This window comes from Haliotis rubra, unplaced genomic scaffold (genome assembly GCF_003918875.1).
Source record: "Haliotis rubra isolate DU_JTF1 unplaced genomic scaffold, ASM391887v1 Scf383, whole genome shotgun sequence".
Lineage (NCBI taxonomy): Eukaryota > Metazoa > Mollusca > Gastropoda > Lepetellida > Haliotidae > Haliotis > Haliotis rubra.
In genome coordinates, this window is record NW_025767061.1 from 829,532 (window position 1) to 854,465 (window position 24,934).

The following is a 24,934-nucleotide window of genomic DNA, read 5'->3' on the forward strand; positions in this document are numbered from 1 at the left end:
AGGGTACTCCAGTAATATATCACACCACTTCCCCTCACTGAATAACATATGAGCAATGTATTACACTTGAGTATTATAAAGAGACTTTACTGAGAAATTGAGAGAAGGGTATGTTTTTGTAAATTAGCTGTGTGAGATGATGTCATGCAATACGATCCATACGAACCAGTCCCACAAACACACCAACAGTGCAGCAAAACCATAATTGTAGCATGTGCATCGACGGTTCTGGATGGAAAGCATGCATTTCACTCCGAGGTATCATTTATAATGGTTTATGTCAAAAAACTGTTCAGTATTGACGCTAGGAGGTGTACACGCCACACAAACGATGCCTAGACTAACGACTGAGCAGAGGGGAATGGCCATTGGAAAGTTGAAAGGAGGTAGCTCTGCAACCGCTGTAGCTAGACAATCGGGCTGTCATCTTACCACCATAACACGACTTGCTCAACGTCATCAGCAGCCCGGGGTTGCTGCCGATCGTCACCGTACCGGACGGCAACGAGTGACCTCTCATACGCAAGATCGGCTCATCCTGGTCACTCATCTAAGGAACCGAACTCAAGCAGCAACAGTAACAGTAACATAGTTCTTGGGTCAAGGGGAGCAGTGTCCAGCAATACGATTAGGCGTCGTCTTCGGGCTGCTGGAATCCACTGCCGAAGGCCATATGTGGGGCCAATTTTGGCACGTCAGCAACGCCAGCGACTTTTGCAGCCCTCACACAGCAAGGGTGTCAATGGCTTATCTCGCTCAGAACAACATTAAAAAATTTCCAAGGCCGTCTCTTTCCCGGATATGGCTCCCATTGAACATTCTGGGACGAAATTGGACTGAGGATTGGGGCAGGTAGACAGCCACTCACACTTCCACAATTGGAATAGAGATTGGTGTTTGAGCGGAACCAATTGCCTCAGGCATTCTTTCAGACTCTAGTGAACTCAATGAGGCCATGTGGTACGGCCTGTGTGCAAGCTCAAGGTGGCGATACGTGCTACTAAAGAGACTGTCACTTTTCGCGTTCAGGGGTATCTACATTTGACGGACTGTGATCAATTTGAACTTATTGCAATTCAATGTCAACAGCAACTTTCAGCTGATACATTGACAGTGTTTTCTATAGAATAAATGATTAGACATGATTTTGCTTGTCTTCTATGAAAAAACTTGACAAAAAGCCAGACTTGCGTTTCTTTTGCTGTTCAGTATATGTTTGTATGCACGTCTGTAAAATACAATAAAGTAAAGCGAAAAGAGACAGCATTTAATCAAACTAGTTAACTGCTATCCGGTTGAACAGTTGCTGATATCAAATTATGATTATTGACATGTATCAAAGTTCTTCTAGTCTAATATCACCAGGGTTATCATGCACAAAATGATCAATATATAGTAAATCTATACTCTGATATTGGCTTCAAGCCTTTATATTATAAACTACAGTGCTCAGGACAGGTTTCATTGGGACAAATCACCCTTCAAATATCATTTTATGGTAATGTATGTACTTTTATGCATGGTAATGTAATAACATACTGTGTATTTTTATATATTCAGTTTCGTCAAGAAATTCATTGTATTAAGCAGTATATTTGTGTATTTTTTTAAACAGATAATTGAATTCACCGTGGATATTAAAATCATCAACATTTCTCAATAATATTGGTATGGAACTTTTTCACGCTGTTTTGCAGATTCAGACACTTTATTCGACAACATGATGTGAAAAAAAAGTACATACATGTATCTATTTAAAAACAATTACAAGTGATATGTGCAAACGTAACTCAAGAAAATGAAAATATTTTGCTGTATTATACCACTGAGAGTCGACAATTTTACAAGCACACCCACAGTTAAAAAAACAATGGGTTGAACTTGATCAATTATGTCCTCAGTATGCATTAGAAAACAAATAGATGAAACATTGTTTTTCATATTAACAGAAATTCAGCGGCTAAATATTAGAATGACAAACCGTGTCATTAACATTGAAATCAATTGATTTTCCAAGTTATCGAGCTGTAAGAACAGTTTACGGAAACTTGACATTGGCTTAATGACGGGCACATGTACTGCACGTGATGCTCGCCTTGGAATATCTAAAATGAATGTCTGATCAAAATAATCATACAACAAGCATAATTATGAAAAAGATACAAATGTCTATGTAGTGGTGAAAAGTCATAAGTGTTGCTGGGACCTTTTTCCACGTGTATTGTTACGGTTAATAATTGGCCGTGACAAAAAGTTTAAGAGTCCCCCTTGAACCAGAAAAATAGAACACAGACAAGTCTAAAATATTCAATAATATATTGAACAATGAGCAAGCTACAATGAATGGCAATACAGATTTCTAGTACAATGCAATTGAGTCACAAATCTATAATATTGGGTCACAAATATAAAATATTAACTCACCAGAGTCTTGACATTTACAGTGAGAACAGATATACTGATTGAAGGTTGTTTTCAATGACAGCAGCTGAATAGACAAGCACGTTCGGTCTTGAAACGTTGATAAGCTTAATGATGGCAGACAGACGTATATAAATTCAGTCATGTGAAAGTCCCATGCCGCACAACTCAACAACCAGCCTTTCTATAGCTCTTACACAGTTCTCGAGCATTCTAGCAAAGCTAGTCTCCATCATTATTCTCTCAGAACGTTACCGGATTTTCTCGAACAAGCGACATGACGAAAGACGGAAGTCAAAACAAAAGATTTCCAAGGGCAGGTAATTCTGAAGCGCTATCTCAAAAGGGGTACCGCTAAAAATACTATTGCCATTGAACATATATGATGCGAGATGTGAGCCACAACCCAAACTCAAAACTTTAAACATTGTGACCAATAATAACTATCACTTAATCAATGTGATATTACAAATTACAAAAAAACCACCCCAAAACACACTCTCGTAGCAGTATGTTTAATAACATCCTCTTCTGAGAGCTTATATGTTGAACTAATGAATGATGTCGAACGTTAAGAAGATTGAAACTTGAACTCTGGTGTATTTCTTCAGTAATTTTCTGAAATTGAACGATGACAAAACTGAGATTCTCATCATCAGCTCCAAACAGACAAAATCAAAGTTCAAGGTCCCTGGAGTTCAAATTGGACACACGTTTGTTCAACCAGAAAGCCATGCTCGAAATCTAGATCTCATCTTTGACTCAACATTAAGCATGGAAAATCACGTCAGTAACATCTGCAAATCTGCATATTTCCACCTAAGGAACATCAGACAGATTAGCAGGTACATGGACACACCATCAGTAAAATGCCTAACCCATGTATTTGTGGCATCACGTCCAGACTACTGCAACAGTCTACACTATGGAATACAGCAGAAGTACATGGACAAGTTACAGCGTGTTCAAAACACAGCTTCCAGGTTCATAACACTCTCACATATGTATGTGCACATAACACCAGTCTTGAAGGACTTGCACTGGCTCCCTGTAAAAGACAGAGTTGTATTCAAACTTCTTGTGTTTGTTTACAAGTCCATTAATGGGCTTGCTCCATTCGATCTCCAGGAACTAGTCAACCTTCACAAGCCTGGAAGGTCACTCAGATCAGCTAGTCAGCAAAGCTTAGATGTTCCATCTGTCCGAACCACAACATACGTGGACAGAACATTTAGCAGAGCGGGTGCTGTACCCCTGGAATGGATTACCTGAAAATGTCAGAAAATCGGAAAATATCAACCGTTTCCGATCTTGTCTCAAAACCATCCTCTTCAAACGAGCATTCGACTAAGCTAAACGGACATGAGCAGGACTCTGGATATGTAGCGCTATATAAATGTCTAATTTGATTTTATTGATTGATTCATGATGACATCGATCGTTTTTATTTAAAGGGGAAAGTCCATGCATCTTCTGGAGTCATCTAATTTGAACCAGGAATAGAAGCGACAAAACCCTGTCCACACTCATAAATCTCTGCTAATAGTCAACGCATTCAAGTAAAATGCTATGTACATTCGAGAGAACCTTTTTCATAAGATCAAAGACTTGTACATATGAACATTGTAGAACATTTTCAAACCACCTGACTGTAAAGGAAATCAACTCAAACTATTCGGGTTCAGGGAACATAAACAAACATCAGCACATGTCCCCCTCGAGGCCAGTGAACGACTTATAATGGTCGTTGATGTCATTATTTGTTTCTGTATATTGTTTGGCATGTTCTTTTTTATTAATATCGCTTTGCTTACACTGTAGGCTTCACCTGTTAGGACCTTTTCACTGTTTGCACCCCCATACCCTAATCTAGTCAACTGTGAAAACATATCCTCATACCTGTATATATGCCTCTCGACTTGTATGACATGACATGCCCGACTCATTTCCTAAAAACAGCGTTAGAACCTACACTGACACTACGCTCCTAATTGAAAAAATACAGTTTATATTCCATATATCTTAGAATGTAATGTAGGCCTGTGATTGAAGCGTTGGGTCTTAACGGGTTTTATTTCTAGCATGAATACATTTTGTGACGTCCAATCCATGTTCGCAGCCGTGGTGATATACAGAAAAATGGAAGGTATGAAACGCTATTATCTTACAGGGTTACAGACAGCGATGGTCAGTTTGATTTCGGACGATTGGAAATATAATAAAAATAAATAAATACTATTTTAGAAATTTAGAAAAATGAATGCTCCCCCAGGTCTAATCTTCAAAACGTTAAACGAATAGAAGAAAGAAGTATTATAGCAAAAGTCAGGTGTGGTTTCCTTCTACTCTGATCCATGCTCATGATGTTGATCACTGGATTGTCTCTTCCAGACTCGATTATTTATAGATCCCCGTTATATAGCTGGAATACTGCTGGGTGCGGTGTTAAACAACAAACCCGCCAAACAACCTTCTACTCTATACAACTCCTTCTATTCAAAGGAATGAGGAATACTTTCTCACTGACTCTCATTCTATATATGGCCTTGTATAGTCGTGGGTTGTTGAGTTTTTGAACTCTATCTTTAATTCATATAAATTGCATAAATTGTGTTACATGGCAGTTTGTTAATCTCCAGCATGTCTCTGTCAGTTTATGAACGGTTCGATACTTTCTTCCCTCAGTTACATCTGCCACAGTACTCAACTGCAAATTATTCACAGGCAAAGTTTCCGTGATATGTGCCGCCATATAGCTGTGATATTGTAGCGTAAAACTAAACTCACTCATTGATATGTGGACTATTCTGTAACGAGTGTGTTTATACCATTTATTAAATCGTTATCGAATATGTGTTATTGGTTGTCAATGCAGGTTATGAGTGAACTGTTATTGTAAGCAGGTCTACTATGTTGTAATACCATTTCCATATTTTGCACACAAATCACATGGCATGCCTTCTATTCTATGCCCCAGTATGTATTTGTTGCGGCGTTGAATATTGATTACCATTTGTCGCCCGACTTACAAAGCATCTCAGCATAGCGGCCGTCGTAATATACGACGCGGCAGTGACATGTATTTGGATTCTTAAGCATCATGTAACTCACAGGTAACAAAAGTGTGGCAGCTGTGCAAAGACCTGACATATTCCTCTATTACTTCAATGGAGCATCGAACGTTTAAGAATTGATTTAAATATCCTACGTTATTGACTCATACATACACGTTATACGATACGTCCCTGACTTGCTCATCGTTTTTGAAAGATTGATCTTGTCATTAATACAAAGATCCGAAATGAAATCAAACGAAATATACTTGGTGTGAGGACGAATATGGTGGTCAGCAAATTGTACTTGTTTGAAATGTAATCAGAACATAATTGAGATTTTCTTCTATATTCGATATGTAATCGTAAATTCGTTGCAAAGGATAGTTCAATATTTTAACAATATACATGGGGAGAGAATCATAGAAAGAATAAGGGAATTTATAATATATACATTCCAATGATATCTTTGATCACATATATTAAAATATCAGTCTCTATACAACTTCATGTATTCATCATGTGTGGTTTCAGGAATATAAACTCTGTCAAAAAAGAAACGCAACCCCTGTATTTTAGAGATTTTGATCTGAAGTTTTAGGACGACACGGCATTTTTATTATTTAAGACAGAAGTCTGAAATTTGGCAGAATAATAACCCAGATGGGCATGTTTAAAATTGTCATTTCAAAAGTCATCTCACAGACACCAGTTTGTCACCAGGGGGGCGTCTGTCTCAGTATCTCGTATGAGCACCACGCGCTGCAATCACTGCACGGCATCTCCTTGGACAAGAACGGATAAGACGCCGGATTCTTTCCTGGGGAATGGCTCCCACTCCTCCTGCAGTGCAACGGCGAGCTGTTGCAGCGTCTGTGGCGGCGGCTGACGTTGACGTACGCGTCGATCCAGAGTATCCCACAGGTGTTCAATAGGGTTGAGGTCTGGTGATTTAGAGGGTCATGGCAAGACATTGACGTTGGAATTCTGCAGAAAGTTCATTGTTGCACGTGCAGTATGAGGCCGGGCGTTGTCCCGTTGAAAATCTGTGTCTGTTGGTCAATAATCGGGAGAAGGTGAAGCTCTAACACGTGGTTGATGTAACGTTGGGCTGTCAGGTTCCTGGAACGATCACCAAGTCAGATTTCTGGTTGTATGAGATGGTTCCCCAAACCATAACGCTTTCTCCGCCAAATCTGTCCACCTGTCGGACGCAGATGGGCGCTAAACGTTATATGACGTCTCCTATACAGACGCTGTCTTCCGTCGTGACGTTGCAAAGAAAACGTGATTCATCAGAAAACCAGATTCGCCTCCAGTTTTGTAAAGTCCGTATCCTTACGTTGTTGCACCACCTGAGTCGTCGGCGTCGATGTAGGGGCGTAGTACAGGTCCAACAACTGGTCTACAGGCACGTAAACCCGCTTCTTTCAGACGGTTCCTAATCGTTTGAGCTGACACTCTCCTCAAACCTGGTATTTGTGTGGCAGTCACGGTTGGTAGGGCATGCCGATTACGCAGGTGATGGACCCGGATGTACCGATCTTGAAGGGGGTCGTGATTCTTGGCCTTCCACTTCTCGGGCGATCGTTGGTCAAATTGAAGTTGTTGTAGCGGCTCCAAAGTCGGGATATCGTTGTTTTGTGAACATTTAGGTGCCGTGCAACAGTTCCAAAACTTTCTCCGGCTTGAACACGACCAATGGCGATATTTCGGTCGGCAGCACTCAATCGTGGCATTTTAACACAGCTTTTCGGCGACAAATGAATGAATATAATACGAAAGCACATGGGCTTTTTATACACCCCTACATTAACTGCCATTTTCATGATTTGCATGTGTTTTTTTTGTGCGAAGTCACCATGAGGGTCATTTCATGCGTTGTGACGGAATAAGCAATAAAATACACTTATGCGTACAAATGCAGTTGTTTGGATGGTAATCTTCATTAATTACGTGTATCATTTCAATACATTCGAATAAAATTTAGTTTGGAAGCAATAACTTCATTCAAACGAATTTTTCATATCTGAGGACAGGGGTTGCGTTTCTTTTTTGACAGAGTTTATATTACTTGTCATATTTTGAGTTTACTTTTGCAAAAGGATCATGCATGGTCAATTTACGAAATTCAGAATTGTAGCTGTTGCCATAATGTGTCGTTTATATCACGGAACCAGTTATAAAATTTATTAATGACTTAAAGTAAAAGTTTTGATAGTGCAAATACAACTAGCTCAATACAGAAATAGGCGTACTGCCCCACAATGCTTTGATATGAGTTGATATGACATTTTGTTGCAACAATCCCATACATGAAACCCTGAAAGCAGAAAGGTTGTGATCCGTTTATTCAGAAACCCGTAAATTTAGAATTGATCTTCAGCAACCCATGCTTGTCGTAAGAGGCGACTAACAAGATCGGGTGGTCAACCTCACTGGCTTGGTTGACACATGTCATTGTATCCCAATTGCGTAGATCGATGCTAACGCGGAATTTGGGACGACTGTCAATTAATATGAATACATACTATTTAAATGTTTAAAAATGAATGACAACACCCCCAACCCCCCAATGTTCAAAACGTTTAACGATTGAAGAACGAAGTATTTTAGCTACGGTCTGGTGAGGTCTCCTTCTGATCCATGCTCACGATATATTGATCACTGGAGGATTGTCGGGTCCAGATTCGATTATTTAAAGACCGCCGCCATATAGCTGGAATATTGCTGAGTGAGGTGTTAAACAACCGTTTATTCAGATCTCGTTTTTGTGTCTAGTTTAACGCCGTACTCAGCAATTTCCTGCTATATATATCAAGGATGATGGCCAAGTTGCCAGTGCTACAGTCATTGGATCCAAGACTGTCTCCACCAGATTCCCAAGAATAGTTCCATTTTCAGTGCTGAGGCCAAAGCTATCTTCACGGCTTTGAGCTATATTAAACAGCAGAACCATTCAAAAAAACTTCATAGTTTTTACAGATTCATTATCTTGCCTTCAAGCACTTCAAAATGTTACTTCAAGTCACTCTATCATCCTGGAGATTTTAGAACTTTACAACGATCTTTCTAATGGCCAATGTGACATCGTCCTCTGCTGGTTGCCGGGTCATGTCGTCATAGCAGGTAACACAAAGGCCAATGCTGCAGCTAAAGCAGCTCTTGACAAGCCGTTATCTCCACTGCTGATCCCGTACAGGGACTTCAAACCCACTATCAAAAGTTATACTTGAGACCTTATGCAAAACAGGTGGGACACCCAAGTAGGAAGAAATAAACTTCATGAATTAAATCCAACAATTGGTTATACCTACTTGGGTTGTCAGTCAAGACGTGATGAGGTATTTTTACGACTATGTCGTATTGGCCACAGTCTGCCGAAAACGGATGGAGATGGACCTCCCGCGTGTGTCTCTTGCGAAGAGGTGTTCACCATCAAGCATGTTCTGCTTGACTGTGCGGACTTTTCAACTGCAAGGGATTCACAACATGATGCGAGAAATCTAAAAGATCTCATTTCCCGCGTGAGCGGGCATCTCATTGTTAACTACCTAAAGGCAGTTGACCTGTATCATGAATTGTAACTATATAATGTGAATAACGAATTGCTTGCTTTTGAATTTGGTGCCATGACAATTTCTGTTTTTAAATAATAATGTAATGAATATATATGCTTTTAAAATAAAACTCATTTGGACTTTGTACTTAAAATGTTTATGAATGCAGACTTGATCTCGTCACTATATGGCTGGAATAATGCCGATGTGACGTAAAGTCAATATCAACTCAACTCTGTAAATTTCGATTAGACAATCCGCGATTGACACTATGAGCTTCGATACGATGACATGCATCAACCAGGTCAAAGACCGGACTCCAATCAGTCGTCTCATACGACAAACATGGGCGCTGAAGACCAATTCTATCCCGGATCTTCACGTGTCTAGAGACAGGATCACGACAGCTGAACAATTGGACCAAGAAGCAGTTTGCCGACCGTTTATGCCAATAATATCAGGCTTACGATATAAAAGAATGACTAACCTTAAAGAGAAATAGAATAGTAAAATAGTAAAGTCCTGCAGAACCTCGTTTATTTCGGAAATGTCGGAATCACATATCAATACCACTAAGTATGTGGCATAACACCTTTTCCAGGGTTATAGGAAATCTCTTCCATAAGCAGATTCGGTTGCACAAATCCGACTAGATCATGCACATGTGCTTATGAATAACCACGAAGAGAGTATCCTGCCCAGAGACAAACAAAGGCAAGTCAGTGTGACCTGGAATCATAGAGCATAACATTTATTATTGTGATAATTGTAGATTTATTCCTGATCCGTCGGTAATGAGAAGAAAGTTGTTCTTGAGACAAGAATTCCCTGTTCAATAAGGCAAAGCTTTTGACAATGTGGAGAGGAGGACGATGAGTGTATGAAACACACATGGCATTTAACCAGCATGTTAACAATACGATCAGTTCATATTTCTCTACCTCATACCATTGGATAGATTATGTAATACTGCAAAAAAGCTATGGCCCGAAAAGCCGTACGTTTTAGGTTTGTATGAAATACTATGATCATGTATAATACAGTAATCTACGTTAATAACGAACTGGAAGGTTCCACTAATTTTAGTTCGTTAAAACCGTAGTTCCTTATACAAATTCGACTAAAATATACAAGTGTCGGGAACTATTACAAAGTTCGTTATATCCGTCAGTTCGTTATAAACGTAGTTTACGGTTATATGAAGGACAAAATATCTGGGTATGATCGAAGGTGCATTTTCCAGTTACAGGAGACCAAGTTTTTTCAGATCTCTCTTAAGTCCTTCCTTCTGCTGTGCTGTGATTGGTAGAAGTGGAAGACGGACAGGTCCAAGATCCAATCCCAGCAGTTCCATTATGCTTTTTACAGCAGGAATCCCGCCTCCTTAAACACAAGATAGATGGATTACCAATTAATAGTGCTTGCAAGGTTACAATTATTCATGATAGATTAGCAGGTATAACTCTCTGTGTTAGACACGGGATTTTGTGGACACTTACCATGTTTTGCAGTTATCACTACAATCTGCCTTGCAATCCTCTGAAACACCAACGGTTTTCATATCGTTAACATATTGACTTCTAAGCGAATAAAAACGTTGTCATGCATACTACAAAACAAAGAGATAGACGTGGGCATTTACTCACATATGTCAGTTTTACAAGAACCTAAATATACCTTTTATTAGAAATTACATTCAAATAAAAATGCACATTTGTTATTTCTTTAACGATTTCTGCAATATTGAAACAAAACATTCCTGACAGACTTCTCATTTTGTTATGCTAAAACGCACGTTTTGTTCTAAATTCTGTTCAAAATCAGTTGACGAATAGTTATTACGAGGGTCGAAAGAAAATATAAAGTACATCAGAAACAGTTACCATTAGTAATGAGGTATGTTACAGTTTCTTTTTGGAAAAAATCAATTCTACATAAAAAATGTAACTGGTGCTGTAGCTAAATAGAATAATGACGACCGGAAGAATGACCCACAATGAACACAGAACCTGCCACCAAATCCCCATTTAGACAGCTCCCATAACAAGTGCACTAGAGATGTGTTTTGAACTGAAGCCCAAACAAAAGCTTGATCATGTGTTACCGGAAGGTTATTCAGGTCAATCGGCCTTTATAAACACATGGCCCCGTGGAAGTAGAAATACAATACTTTTTGTTGAAAGTGATGTTGGCGGATTATATTGTCTCTCTATAAAATGTCAGTATCATTAAATGTGTGTCAGAAGGATTTGCATTGAAGTTCTCTAAACGTGTGAAGCAAACGGAAGCCCCTTGTCCATTTTTTGTGTGAAAAGTAATGAATATTTATTGATCAAAAGTATTTGTACCCAAATTGACAGAGAACACTTAGTCTATTAATCCAACTTTGAAGGTAATATCATATTTCCATCTAATATGTCATACACTAGCACATTCATTATGAATAATAAAATAAAATGTTCAGTGTTCCAAATTATGACCAAGCAGTGTCAGGGATAATTCCAAACCTGTTGCCGTTGAGCCTCGTCCATATCTCCTTTCCGAAACGCGGTACGGAGTTTGTCAAATGTAGGCCCAACGAAGCCGTTCAGGACAGGAACGTTTACACCAATAGACAGCGCTGTGAGGAGTTGCTATAACATATACCAAAGGAGCGACCACTTAGATGTGTACGTAATGGGCGAAAGTTAAAATATTGTTTTACGTTGCATTGGCAGTCTCTCTCTCTCTCTCTCTCTCTCTCTCTCTCTCTCTCTCTCTCTCTCTCTCTCTCTCTCTCTCTCTCTCTCTCTCTCTCTCTCTCTCTCTCTCTCTCTCTCTCTCTCTCTCTCTCTCTCTCTCTCACAGACCCGTGAAAGTCCGGGTTAGGATATTGATCTTCAGTAACCAATGCTTGTCGTAAGAGGCGACTGACGGGATCGGGTGGTCAGGCTCGCTGACGTGGTTGACACATGCCATCGGTTCCCAATTGCGCAGATCGATGCTCATGCTGTTGATCACTGGATTGTCTGGTCTAAACTCGAATATTTACAGACCGCCGCGATATAGCTGGAATATTGCTGAGTGCGGCGTAAAACACTCACTCACTCACTCAATCAATCACGTGTTTACCTCATCGGAGCCCAGCATCACTTGGTACTTTCCGCCGCAGCAAGTTTTACAGTCCAGTAATTTTGGTAACTCCTTACAAGAATATTTTAGTCCTCTTAGATTGGGAATCCGACTGCCTGCTTTCTCAAGGAACTCGTCACTGTCCACTGGAAACAAATTCTGTTGCTGAATTCATGCAGGTTCGGACGTGTTTAGTGAGATCATTTTAAATCAGGTACTTATGATTCTTACGGAAATTAGAGTGAGTGAGTATGGTTTTACGCCGCCTTTAACAATATTCAAGCAATATCACGACGAGCGAACGCTTTAACCACTAGGCTACCACACTGCCCTACTGAGCATTCTCATGACTAGTATCATAAATTATGTCGGTGTATTTACGGTATATTCCGGTCATAAAGTTGATATCATAGAGATAGAATGGAAGGTCAGGTGCAGCTGCAGCTACTTGCTCCATGTAGTCAACCACAGCATCTGAAACACACGTGAATACATGAACATAAACAGAGCATCTGTAACATGTGAATACATGCACATAAACAGAGCATCTGAAACACACGTGAATACATGCACATAAACAGAGCATCTGTAACACGTGAATACATGCACATAAACAGAGCATCTGTAACACGTGAATACATGCACATAAACAGAGAATCTGAAACACGTGAATACATGCACATAAACGGAGAATCTGAGACATGTGAATACATGTACGTAAACGGAGAATCTGAAACGTGTGAATACATGTACGTAAACAGAGAATCTGAAACGCGTGCATACTTGCACATAAACAAAGAATCTGAAACACGTGAAGACATGACATGGTGGATTTTACAATACATGCACGTGATCAGAGAACCGGAAACATGTGGGCACTAAGCATAGAGTTTAGCACATGATACATGTTTGAAGCGAGTGTAGCATCTGCTACACGTAAATACTTTTAAACATGTGAAACGAGTGAATGCTATCAGAATAATGTGATAAGAATAGAGTTTAGCACATGAACATGTTTGAAGCGACTGTAGCATCTGCTACACGTAAATACTTTTAAACATGTGAAACGAGTGAATGCTAACAGAATAAAGTGGACGGCGCATCTCGCATCTTGGATGTATTCTGTATGGAGTTAGATTGTGCGTCCACGCACATAAAGTACTTACATGTACACTTACAGGCCAACGTTTGTACACCAACAATGTTAAAGTGACAAACAATTAGAATGTCTTATCTGAAACTTATATTCCAGCACCGTTGTACGGAGAAAGTTATAATGGGTAGAGGCGGGTGGGGTTCATGTGAAAGCAGGTCTTACCAACAGAGGTTGGCTTCGTGTACGATGGGGCTAAACATGCAATAGCGGTAGCACCAATCTGCTGGCAGTGCTGGGCCTGTCAAAGGAACAGTTTACAGATTGACATCTATCTATGCAACTGTGATACGATGACATGCATCAACCATGTTAGCGAACCTGATCATTCGATCCTACTGGAATCAACTCACGACATTTAAGGGTTGCTGAAGGCAAATGTTACCGAAAGAAATTATATGGAGCGTGATATGAATAGTGATGGAATAAGGAGATTCAATATTTCTGTATCCATTTTACTTAATTTCATAGCAATAAAACTTAAATACTGTGCTAACACTAACAACATGCAACAAAAACATTACTCCATGTAAGATGCAAATTAGAGACTCGTGAAGAGTTCTCTAAGCTTTCTGAACACACCACGGACGAGGAACTATACCGCGTCGTTTTCATGTAATATTTTCATATTTAGATAGATAGATAGATAGATAGATAGATAGATAGATAGATAGATAGATAGATGCATATACAATGGGCGAAAACTTACCAGTTCCTTGCTCGATCGTAGATCCCCCGTGCCAACTTGTATTATGACGTACTTTAGCCTGCAGTAAGACAATCAGTAATTAGGCGTGTATCAGTGAGTGAGTGACTGAGTGAGTAAACATTGCTTAACACCCGCATCAGCAATGTTGCAGCTATTCGCGAAGGAGTATGACAGCAGTCACTGATGTGTTGTTTTATTTGTTCCTGGATTCCATTTTCACATACACCAATTTCTATATTTCAGTTATTGAAAAAAGACTAACAAATACAGTCGAACAATTTCAGGTAGCTACAGATGTGGCAGAGCGTTTAAAAGACAAATGTAGAATCACGAAGGTCACTGACTTGTTTTTGCAGGCTCGAACCCAGGACTCCGCCGCTTGCTTTCTCTCTGCTACCGTCAGGGACATGCCCTCCCCCATAGTGCCGAGGGCTGGAAGCATTGAAAGGAAGAACGGTACTCATCAGGGTTGACTGATGACCATACTTGCACATAAGCATGTTTGCGTTTGTCAAGTTGATTGGTCATTTAAAGGAACATGACATCATGGAATAAGACACGATAAATACTCATAATAAGGTTTTGATTAGATTATATTATCAGATTATATGCTTGCTGTAATATGTAAGACTAATTGTGTCAGCTTGGGGCTTCGATAAGCAATCAAACAAGAAACAAAAGGGAGGGGTAGCATAGAGGTTGAACCGTTCGGTCGTTAATGAAATACCGGGTTCGATTCCCAACACAGACACTATGAATGAAGCCCAATTCTGGTGAAAAACTGAAATATTTCTTAAACCCAGGCTCGCTCACTCACTCACTCAACTAGGCGCAGCAGGCGTTGTTTCTCCACGCGCCCAAGGTTCATATGTGATCGAAGTAGCCCACTTTTCATAAATGTAGACAAGGGAAGTTTTACGAGAATAACTATTGAAGGTGGAAGAACGAACGTTTATCAAAGACGTGTATCCAGTATCCATGTTTTTTTATGGTCTTTACGCCTATACGTGTATGTAAATGTTGCAGTTTTCAGTGTTGATAGATAAACCTGGAGCTATAAGTGAGTGAGGGACTCTAGTTTTACGCCGTTGTTAGCAATATTACTCTTACTGACTCACACACACACACACACACACACACACACACACACACACACACACACACACACACACACACACACACACACACACACACACACACACTCATCCACTCAACTAGATGCAGCAGGCTTTGCTCAAGGTACAAATCAAAATTCACTTAAACCTTCAATCCCTGAAGATGACCCATTGTTTACACAATTTCTCGTTGAATCGGACGTAAAATGTGCAATACAGAACACTCAATCAATCTTAAAACAATACTCAAAGGTCACAGGCCTATAGTACAATATCTAGTATTACAATATAGAACAGTTTCATATATGATATTTATATGATCTTTTCATACAGTTATGACATTCAGACGATGCTCGATGGCGACGTTTCTTTTCTAAGTTTCATAGCGTGATATATAAACGTAACAACATTCTAATTCATATCATGGCTGTTGCAGTCTAATAAAGAATACAGTTTATCTATAGATGGATGGACATAATAAACTTCTTTAAGGTACTTACTCTGTAGTTTATCATATAATGGACATACGAGCAAAAAATGGTATTCATTACATTCATATTGCATGGTACATTAATATTGCATATCTAGCTTTTCTTTTTATCTTCATAATCTACCTTTTTCAATCCACAAATCATGTGATGAGCAGCGAAAAAACGTGCTGAAACTTACTCTATTTTTTTATCGTGACACATGACAGATAATGCTCAGTATGGTTTAAAAGATGAATAGTAATCACATTTCGTAGAAAAGGAAAGTTTTCAAGCCAGTTTTGTTTGTATATATCTTTCAATCTTTGCGTAAATAAACTTATAAACGTTGAGGGAGACTCAACATACTGCTCATACCACATGTGATTAAACCTGTTGTAAATAAAAGATTCTTTACATTCGTTGCCCAATTTGTGTGTCCATTTCTATCATAAAATCATCATTTCATAACATTTCCTTGGTAAACGATTAGAGGACATTAGGATTAATCAGTATTTGATTACAATATTTGTACTTTAACTTGCCGAGGAAACCTGCCACACTCACCATAAATCATTACATTAGGTGTGCTCATCTTTACCCCAAGAAACTTCTTACATGCAAATAAATGAATTATGTATTGAGACTCTGGTAAAAGCTCGTAGCAGATTTGATTTGAAAAAAATACCCGAGCAATTTCGCAATAATTATCGTGTCGTTCATGGGACTAAGGTACACACGTACCTAGCATAATATCAGATGTTTCAGTATTTCACTGTGAAACTGTTTTAGGAATCAGGATTCTTTGAGAGGAAGAGCAATGTAGGGGACCCGTGTGTGGTAGGGACAAACTAGGGCTATGAGTATATTGGCTGACCCAATACCTGTGTAGCCGATTACAGTGGTCATGTCAGTTGTGTATATCATGTAACTGCAGTGGGAATTAGTCCGTTGTTGAGGAGCTGTAAATGCCCTGTCTTTAAAATAAAGATACTCACCTTCAACTATCGATGTGGAGGTGAATGTCTACTGATAATTATGGAATGTAGGCCGCATGACGTACGAATGTATTTTCATTTCATTTAATGAAACAATAGCGGAAAGTGACTGACAAATCATCGCGAGCACACATAGGGTTATATTTTACAGGATGGCTGCCAAATCAAACTAATAGTATACCAATACTGCAATACTTAAGTAACAAATCGGTAGTATAGGTTACATGCAAGGATCAACCCGATTGGGCCACGGTGACATAGCTACTCGTTGTAATAGTACTTATCAGTGTTCAGAACTTTGGATATGTGGCAGGCAGCGTTATCATCGAACGCGTCCTGAACCCATTCTTTAAGTCAAAAATGTGTCTGTCCAAGTGATGACGTCTCAAGTTCTATTCATTGCCAGGCACCATTTGTAAATAATATCAATTCAATGTCAAAACTTGGGATCTGGTAACTATTGTTCTGGGCTTTCAAAGTGCTCGTTTTCAAGGGTTTACAGTTTGTTGTAACCAAAAGCAGAGCGTCAACAATCTTTAATCATAAGAAATATATGCTAAATTCTGCTAACTTCAGTTTAGTATTCCCACTATATAATACACCGGGCTCATTAATCACTGTCAGTGATGATACCTGGTGTTCAGCCTCCCCAACTCCACCTCTGTCAGTCGTCACAAACATGCAAGGGCGATTATACTGTTCACCTTATGACATCCCACGTATGGTACAAAATATGGAAACTGCTTTGAACAAATTAAAGTCAATTGATACACTTCCTGCAACATTGATGCAGCGATACAAAGGATGGTAAAACACTTCAGTTACATGATACATAGGACAGACTTACATTCCCAACATGGGTACACAAATGTGAAGCCAATTTCTTGATATGATGGGTAACGTCCTGACTTACATGAAACTATGCTCACACGCACGCACGCAGTTTCACTACAATTCACTACAATGTTAAAATTCAAGATATGCCGAAACAATGACTCACCGAAAACCCCATCGATTTTATTGTTGACAAGAAAATCCACATATTCGTCCAATATGTCTGGATTGAGATCGCTGTTAAACAAAAAGTAAAGTCGTAAATTAGGATCTTTCAACAAGTCGCTCGCTTGTGTTCAGTTGGAAAGTGTGGTTTAATCCGAGTCTGTTCCCAACGTCTATGGTGTCACATGTATGTATGTATGTATGTATGTATGTATGTATGTATGTATGTATGTATGTATGTATGTATGTATGTATGTATGTATGTATGTATGTATGTATGTATGTATGTATGTATGTATGTATGTATGTATGTATGTATGTATGTATGTATGTATGTATGTATGTATGCATGTATGCATGCATGTATGCATGTCATGTGTATGTTTGTGTGTCTGTAGAGACTGTCAGTGAATGTTTGTGGAGACTGTCAGTGAATGTTTGTGGAGATTGTCAGTAAATGTTTAATATGGAGACTGTCAGTGAATGTTTGTGGAGATTGTCAGTGAATGTTTATGGAGATTGTCAGGGATAAACCATCTTCTGTGCAACAACTACACAACATCATTGTGTATGTTCAAGCTGTGGTTGGCTGATAACAGAGGGAAATTGCGCACCAGTAACAGCTTGGCTATTTGTACCTTTTCAAGCTTGATGCAACAAAGAACAAAGTGTTCAGTTTCAAGGTCGATAGTATTTATAAAGGGTTCTGCCTTGCCTCTGCCTAAATTGAATATGCCCCGTCGGTATTATGTGAACGAAGTACGTTGTGCTCCAGTTTTCTTATGATAGATTAATTTGAGGTGTTCATATTCAGTCGATCTTGTTGGGACACTAAATATGATTTATCAAGAAGTAAACTTTGTAACTGTTTTCTTTTCTACCTGCATATTATTAGTGTACATCCAGTAAAGAATAGTTAGTCTACCATGATTAAGCTGTTCGTAAACTTCTTGTGTGATCTGTGTGTGTAATGTATGGGGACCATACTGTGGATCTACTCGTAAATCAATGTAAGACACGACATGAGCGAGCATGAAGATTTGGTACAGTACCCGTTCTTTTTTAAACGGTGATAGGGGAGCAGCAATTGTTCCCTCGACCCAGAAATCTTGAAGTTTCTGAAAGGATAAGTATATTTTTAGAATACAAATGTGAACATCATTGTTCCCGATCTCGCAATACTCATGGAATATGCCTAAATGACACTGACTGACTGACTGAGTGAGTTTTGTTTTACGCCGCTTTTAGCAATATTCCAGCAACATCACGGCGGGGGACACCAGAAATGGGCTTCACACATTGTTCCCATGTGGGGATTCGAACCCGGGTCTTCGGCGTGACGAGCCAACGCTTTAACCATTAGGCTACCCCACCGCCCCTAAATTACACTGATGCCACGAAGCATATAAATCAGAGGGAACGTGTGTTCATGTTACAGAAAAGTACCCACATAAAGGTTGTTAAAGAACATTCAGATGCCATTTTTTATGTTGTTGAAAACGGAAATGTCCAGCTGTGTTCGTGATATGCGAATCTCTGTGATCATGTGTATTTGTACTAACAACGTGAGAAGGCTCAGGACTAATCCCAGAGAAACGTGAGATGACAACAGTAAGAACAGAACCGATAACCCGCAAAATGTCTGGACACTTGACCTAGGTCAGTGGGAGAAGTTTGCTGTCTGACATACTTACATGCGACAGCTTTTAGGATTTACCGTTAAGAACAGAATATATCATAGAGTTGATGGCATCAGCCTTCAAGGTAAACACTTTGCAACATGGTATTTAAACGATCTACTTACGGACATGACGAACGAAATTCGAGCCGTTAATCGGTTGTTTGCCAGTACAGTGTAGTGTGTTGTAATGAGAGCACACAACACAAATGTTCGCGACACAAATGCAATGTCAGACGTCGATGATAAGAATAGATATCTACGTTGCCATGTAGGTCATGGCCAAACCAATAGATGTGCTTCGTACATTTTTACCTGTCCAACAGTAAAGACACAGTTAGGAGTGAGTGGGTGAGTGAGTTGAGTTTTACGCCGCACTCAGCAATATTCCAGCCATATGGCAGCGGTCTGTAAACAATCGAGTCTGGACCAGACAGTCCAGTGATCAACAGCATGAGCATCGATCTACGCAATTGGCACCGATGACATGTGTCAACCAAGTCAGGGAACCTGACCACCCGATCCCGTTAGTCGCCCCTTACGACAAGCGTTGACACAGTTAGGAATTTAGACACAGTTAGGAATATAGATTACAAGATTTCATTCAGACGCTGAATTGTCCGGAACATGTGATATTCTACTTTACACCTCTAAGTAGGTACAAATTTAGATAATTGGGGTTGAATTCCATCCGGGATTCGAACCCAAACTCATAGAACGAGAAAACAAATCGCCAACACAAGACTGACTGACTGACTGAGTTTAGTTTTACGCCGCTTTTAGCAATATTCCAGCAACATCACGGCGGGGGACACCAGAAATGGGCTTCACACATTGTACCCATGTAGGGATTCGAAACCGGGTCTTCGGCGTGACGAGCCAACGCTTTAACCGCTAGGCTACCCCACCGCCCCGCCAATACAAGAAGTCAACGATCTATCCCACTCAGCCACAGCTGCTTCCACAAAATGGAAGTCTGACAACTGGTAGTCATGACCACGTACTTCGTGTGCCCCTCTGGCAAATGTAAATTGTGCGAAAGCTTTCAATATACAGCGCCTTCAGGGGATGCATATCATACGTGTTAAACAAACGCCACTGGTTTCATTTTGTAACGAGGACCTTACACAGACCCCTGACATATGTAAATAATCCTAATTTCACCTTACGTGACAGTAACCAATTCAACCAACGCGTTGTCAAAGCTATAGCTGCACACTGATAATGGTAATGTTCACATGCTTACAGGCCAAGGCCTAGATTTTCGAAGCTCTCTTAGCGCTACGATAGTCGTAAGATAATGTTAATATATGGCACTTACGACAATCTTAGCGCTAAGAGTGCTTCGAAAGTCTGTGCCGAGGGCCTAGATTTTCGAAGCTCTCTTAGCGCTACGATAGTCGTAAGTGCCATACATTAACATTAACTTACGACTGTCTTAGCGCTAAGAGAGTTTCGAAAATCTAGACCCAGGGTGACCGAGTGGGTGTGATGAGTGATAATTTTTACGACCAAATATAGTATTTTAGCTACACAAATAAGCCTTTTTGACATTTTTCTATAAAATATTTCTTTCATTTTTCTAAATAACTTTTTTATAATGTGTTTCAGATCAGCACTAGACTCCAACAACATATTTCCACCGATCAATACACTGCATGGCTCTGTGTTGGATGTAGGGTGTGTCAGCTGCAACTGTAAACGTTAATATATATACAGAACATTCTACGTTGATCAATACATATTTATGTACACGAAGTCCTAAAAATCAAACCCAATTACACATACAATTTATATAATTATATTTATTTCAGATGTTAATAAGATCTGTTCGGGTTTTTTTCATTCAGCTAACGATAAAACCATATAATGTTAACTTATGTAGTCGACAGTCGTCACGCTTATTTACCATGAATCACTAATTTTCACCACTGATGTTTGCCTGAATTAGTTTAACACTTCCCATCTTTAACCCCAGAAAACGTTCCACTGTCCGTGGATGGTACAAACATAGGTAAACATGCTCTTTTCATGTGAAGATGCTCAGGAAGACAATAGGTTTGTTTAAGGAATCTTTGAGAAAATACTGCCCACCGTACTCATAAACACGGAAGTAAACGTCTATAAGGGACATAACTCCATGGGATTAAGCTGGGGTGTTTACGTGCATGGAGTGTCGGAGAAAGCCGATCCCTTCACACACAACTCCAGCATATCGTTGGACTTGCTGACTGTTATGGCTGTAACCGCTCTGGAGCATGGCGGCGAACTGTCTAGACTACACATTTTCCACGACATGGTACAGATAAATGACTTGCATATCCTGTCTGATTCAGTTTGCTATTTGCAGATTATAATATTAACATAATCTGAAATGACCGTCTGACTGACAGTACAAAATACTATGGCAAAAACGGACATGCAGATTTTATCACAAAGTCTTCGGTAAGTGCAGAAGAAGGTGACTTTGAAGAATTTTGTCGATGTACCGATTTGCTGTCAGATTTCCCTCAACTCAGATATCCGTGTGTAGGATATGACACCATTCACCATCACACTTCTGTCCTGTTGAATACAGTCAGGCGCGAAACGTTCATCTCGACCTCGGTGGAGGCATAGTCTTCCATCTCGGCGTGGGGAAAAAATTGCGACCCAACACTCGCCGCCAGTTCATGCCTGTAGTGTGTTGCTCAACTGCAGTCGTCGATGCAAACGTCTCAGTGGTCTTCTGAGCTTAATTCCCGCCTCTGGATTCCTGATTTTTTAGTTCCATACTCTCCTCCTCCAACAGACCTCTCAGCCTCGGTGACAGTAGCATGCCGATAACGTACATTAAAGACCCGGATGAAACAATACCATCTGCTGGGGCGGTGGCTCTTAGTCCACCACTCATAGGACGATGTTGATGAGGATAAACCAGTCCCATAAACTGAACAATGCTGCTCTGGAGTCGTTGAAACCTCGCGCAACTGGGACTGACTGGGACGCTTCTGCTTCAAGACGTCTTATGGCAATTTTGCGATTTGCAGTATCTTCACTTCCAATACGTCTTCAAATGTATGACAAAGCGTTATCTGACGTTTAGGGAATCAGGATGAACAATGACATGTCAGAAATCGTGATCTAGGGCAACAGATTGAAAGAACACATAAACACGCAACCCAACCAGAAAACTAACCCTCACTTCAGAACATGTATAGGATCCAGGATCGGAACATGTGACATGCTCTATGTGCATTTCTGTCTTAGTACAATGACTCGCATTGCGTCCAGTCTCCGACTCTGTAAACCTAATCACCATTTTAGTCGACAATTTCTGATCCTGGATCCTACACATGATCTGCTGCAAACACTAGATGTCTTGCAAGTTCCTGCAGGTGTGTAGACGTCCAAGATAAGTCACCGCTGTCAGGAACCAGTGACAATGAAGCGTGGTCTCAGCAATGGGGTTTTACGGATGATCTTTGACTTGTTCTTTCTATACTGTGTTCAAGCGGACCTTGAATGGACGCGCGAGGTTGCACTGCGATGTGTCGGATTCAGTCTTAACTAACAGGCCATCGAACACACACACACACACACACACACACACACACACACACACACACACACACACACACACACACACACACACACACACACACACACACACACACACGCCCGCCCTCGCAAACACGCACTCACTCATATACGCATACACATACACAGATGCTCCCACATACCTGGCACGCAAACACATGCTCTCGCACGCACGCACACACACAAAAGCCTTCCAGGAACAGTCATCCGTCAAGTTATGATTCAAGACGGTCGTGTAAACTGCGTTAAAGCCAGACAAGGACGAAGTAGGCTACGTCCGTAAAGTGATGACGTCATCCATTCAACGTCTCATTCGACCATAGATTATATCGTCTGGACGGTGTAGTCTGCCGATATAGCCCCAGGCGGTTTGGAATGCTCTCGTGCAAACACATATATCATCATCAGACAAGGTTTTTTTTGTTCGAACGACCACCAATGCCCAGGGTAATCCTTTAGAAAGTCATGATTACATTCTGACTCAAGCGTCGCCATACATATCCCCAGTTGTTGATGGATGATTGTAGATGATATGTATTGACTAACAACATGTAAGACGTTGGTGTCACTAACTGGCCCTATGGGATGTCCAACAGAAAGGTCTGTGTATTTCCTTATGATACATCGTATTAGTGGGATGATATTGATTTCCTTTGGGTTAGCACATATATGTCGAGAGTGGAGAAGCTTTCCACTGTGTATGTGGAACGATCTTGGATGGTGATTTGACAGATGAATGATGACTTCAGCACACATCGATTCAGCAAAATATGCCTAAATTTTAGACGATTTTAGACGAAGGGATTCTATTTGGTGACAAACTTCAGCATATTAAATGCAACTTCATGTTCACATTTTGGTTGAACACACCGTTCCGATAATTTATTTTGTGACACCGTGCGGCGTTCTACTGCAATGAAGGAAACTTTACGGATGCCATGAACACAGAGGCGGTTACCTTGAACCTGAGAGTCTCTGAGATTTCTGTCTTCCTTGATTCATGCCAGCAGTCACTGAAGCTTTGAGATACAAATACATTTGATAAACAAATAAAAATACATATTTATAAACAAACGTAAAACATCTGTACTTAACCCAGAGTCCAGTGCATGATTCCGACTTAATCATGAACATGTGTTCATGAGTAACTACCAAATAGTCAAGATATTGTGTGTTTGGCCAATTTTGTCCCCGTTAAATGCATCGGCACAAAGTTACTTTCACAAACACACAACTGAGCGCCTCATTGAACAATATTTCACCTATATTCTGACGTGTCTGTTAAAATTGGCACAAACGTCGACCGTGAGGTGTCAGACGTTTACTACATTTTTGAAACAGAAGAGCATACATTATTAGGATTCGAACCCACAATCACAGGTGTCTGGTAGGCCAATGAACACAACCATACACAGCAAATTACAGTACCTCAGATGACTAGGCCATCAGTGCCATCCTTAAAATGTGAAACAGGCACCGACTGATTAGGTGTGGAAATGGTACACGCAAATGTCGAGCTTCAGAGAAAGGGAGTCTCTTTGTCTCATTTGCTGTAGACAGTCAAATGAGGTGATATAGTGCCCACGCACTTACCAGTGTCAATCACTCACACTTATTTCTGTCATACAACACGCACACACAACATTCAATCCGCAAGCTACATTTACTAATATGGCAACCTTTCAGACTCTTGGTTAACTGGAGTCAGAAGCACCTGTGCGTGTTCTTATTGAGAAACAATACTCAACTGGTCGCAAAGACAGACAGCTCAGGTTACAGTTATTGTTACTGCTAGTAATCATCGCCAGTGGTAATTGGACTGAGATGTTTGTTTTACCTGGCGAAAAAATGTCGGGGTATAAGGGATTGAGTACAATTAATACTTGGCCGGCCACAGCATTCCTTTCATATCGGACGTTCCAGCAACTGCAAAGACAGGGTAGCATACACTGAATTGAACGTCCTGCAGATCGAACAGAAAGAGTCGAGTTACACGAACACATCCAATGGAGAAGCCCCGGAATCTGGCAGACTTTGTTTGTACAGGAATATCTGGCGCAATTATTTTATTTAAAAGACCTAGCACAATCA

At 40.2% G+C, this 24,934-nt stretch overlaps 1 protein-coding gene across 2 annotated transcripts; it reads right to left on the reverse strand.

Moving 5' to 3' along the window:
* Positions 1–9,554: 9,554 nt before the first annotated feature.
* LOC124286452 (N-acetylneuraminate lyase-like) lies at positions 9,555–21,389 on the reverse strand. 2 transcript variants are annotated; one of them, XM_046722831.1, is made up of 11 exons: positions 21,359–21,389; positions 18,639–18,704; positions 17,588–17,658; positions 14,352–14,439; positions 14,008–14,065; positions 13,464–13,539; positions 12,527–12,619; positions 12,146–12,291; positions 11,542–11,667; positions 10,534–10,573; positions 9,555–10,417 (listed from the first exon to the last, which is right to left on the reverse strand). In XM_046722831.1, exons 4-11 carry the CDS (start codon positions 14,426–14,428, stop codon positions 10,278–10,280), a joined length of 756 nt encoding a protein of 251 aa, XP_046578787.1. In that variant the 5' UTR covers positions 14,429–14,439; positions 17,588–17,658; positions 18,639–18,704; positions 21,359–21,389; the 3' UTR covers positions 9,555–10,277. The 2 variants fall into 2 exon arrangements, with proteins under 2 accessions (XP_046578787.1, XP_046578786.1); XM_046722830.1 differs by lacking the exon at positions 21,359–21,389 and adding an exon at positions 19,391–19,523.
* Between the last annotated feature and the right edge of the window lie 3,545 nt (positions 21,390–24,934).

Excerpts from the sequence above, each read along its gene's own strand:
- LOC124286452 (XM_046722831.1), bottom strand. The coding sequence starts at position 14,428 with ATGGGGGAGGGCATGTCCCTGACGGTAGCAGAGAGAAAGCAAGCGGCG. Across the intron at positions 12,292-12,526 it reads CTTTATGACCGGAATATACC|TGGACAGTGACGAGTTCCTT; the intron begins GTAAATACACCG and ends ATTTGTTTCCAG. Across the intron at positions 10,574-11,541 it reads ACGAGGCTCAACGGCAACAG|AGGATTGCAAGGCAGATTGT; the intron begins GTTTGGAATTAT and ends TTGGTGTTTCAG.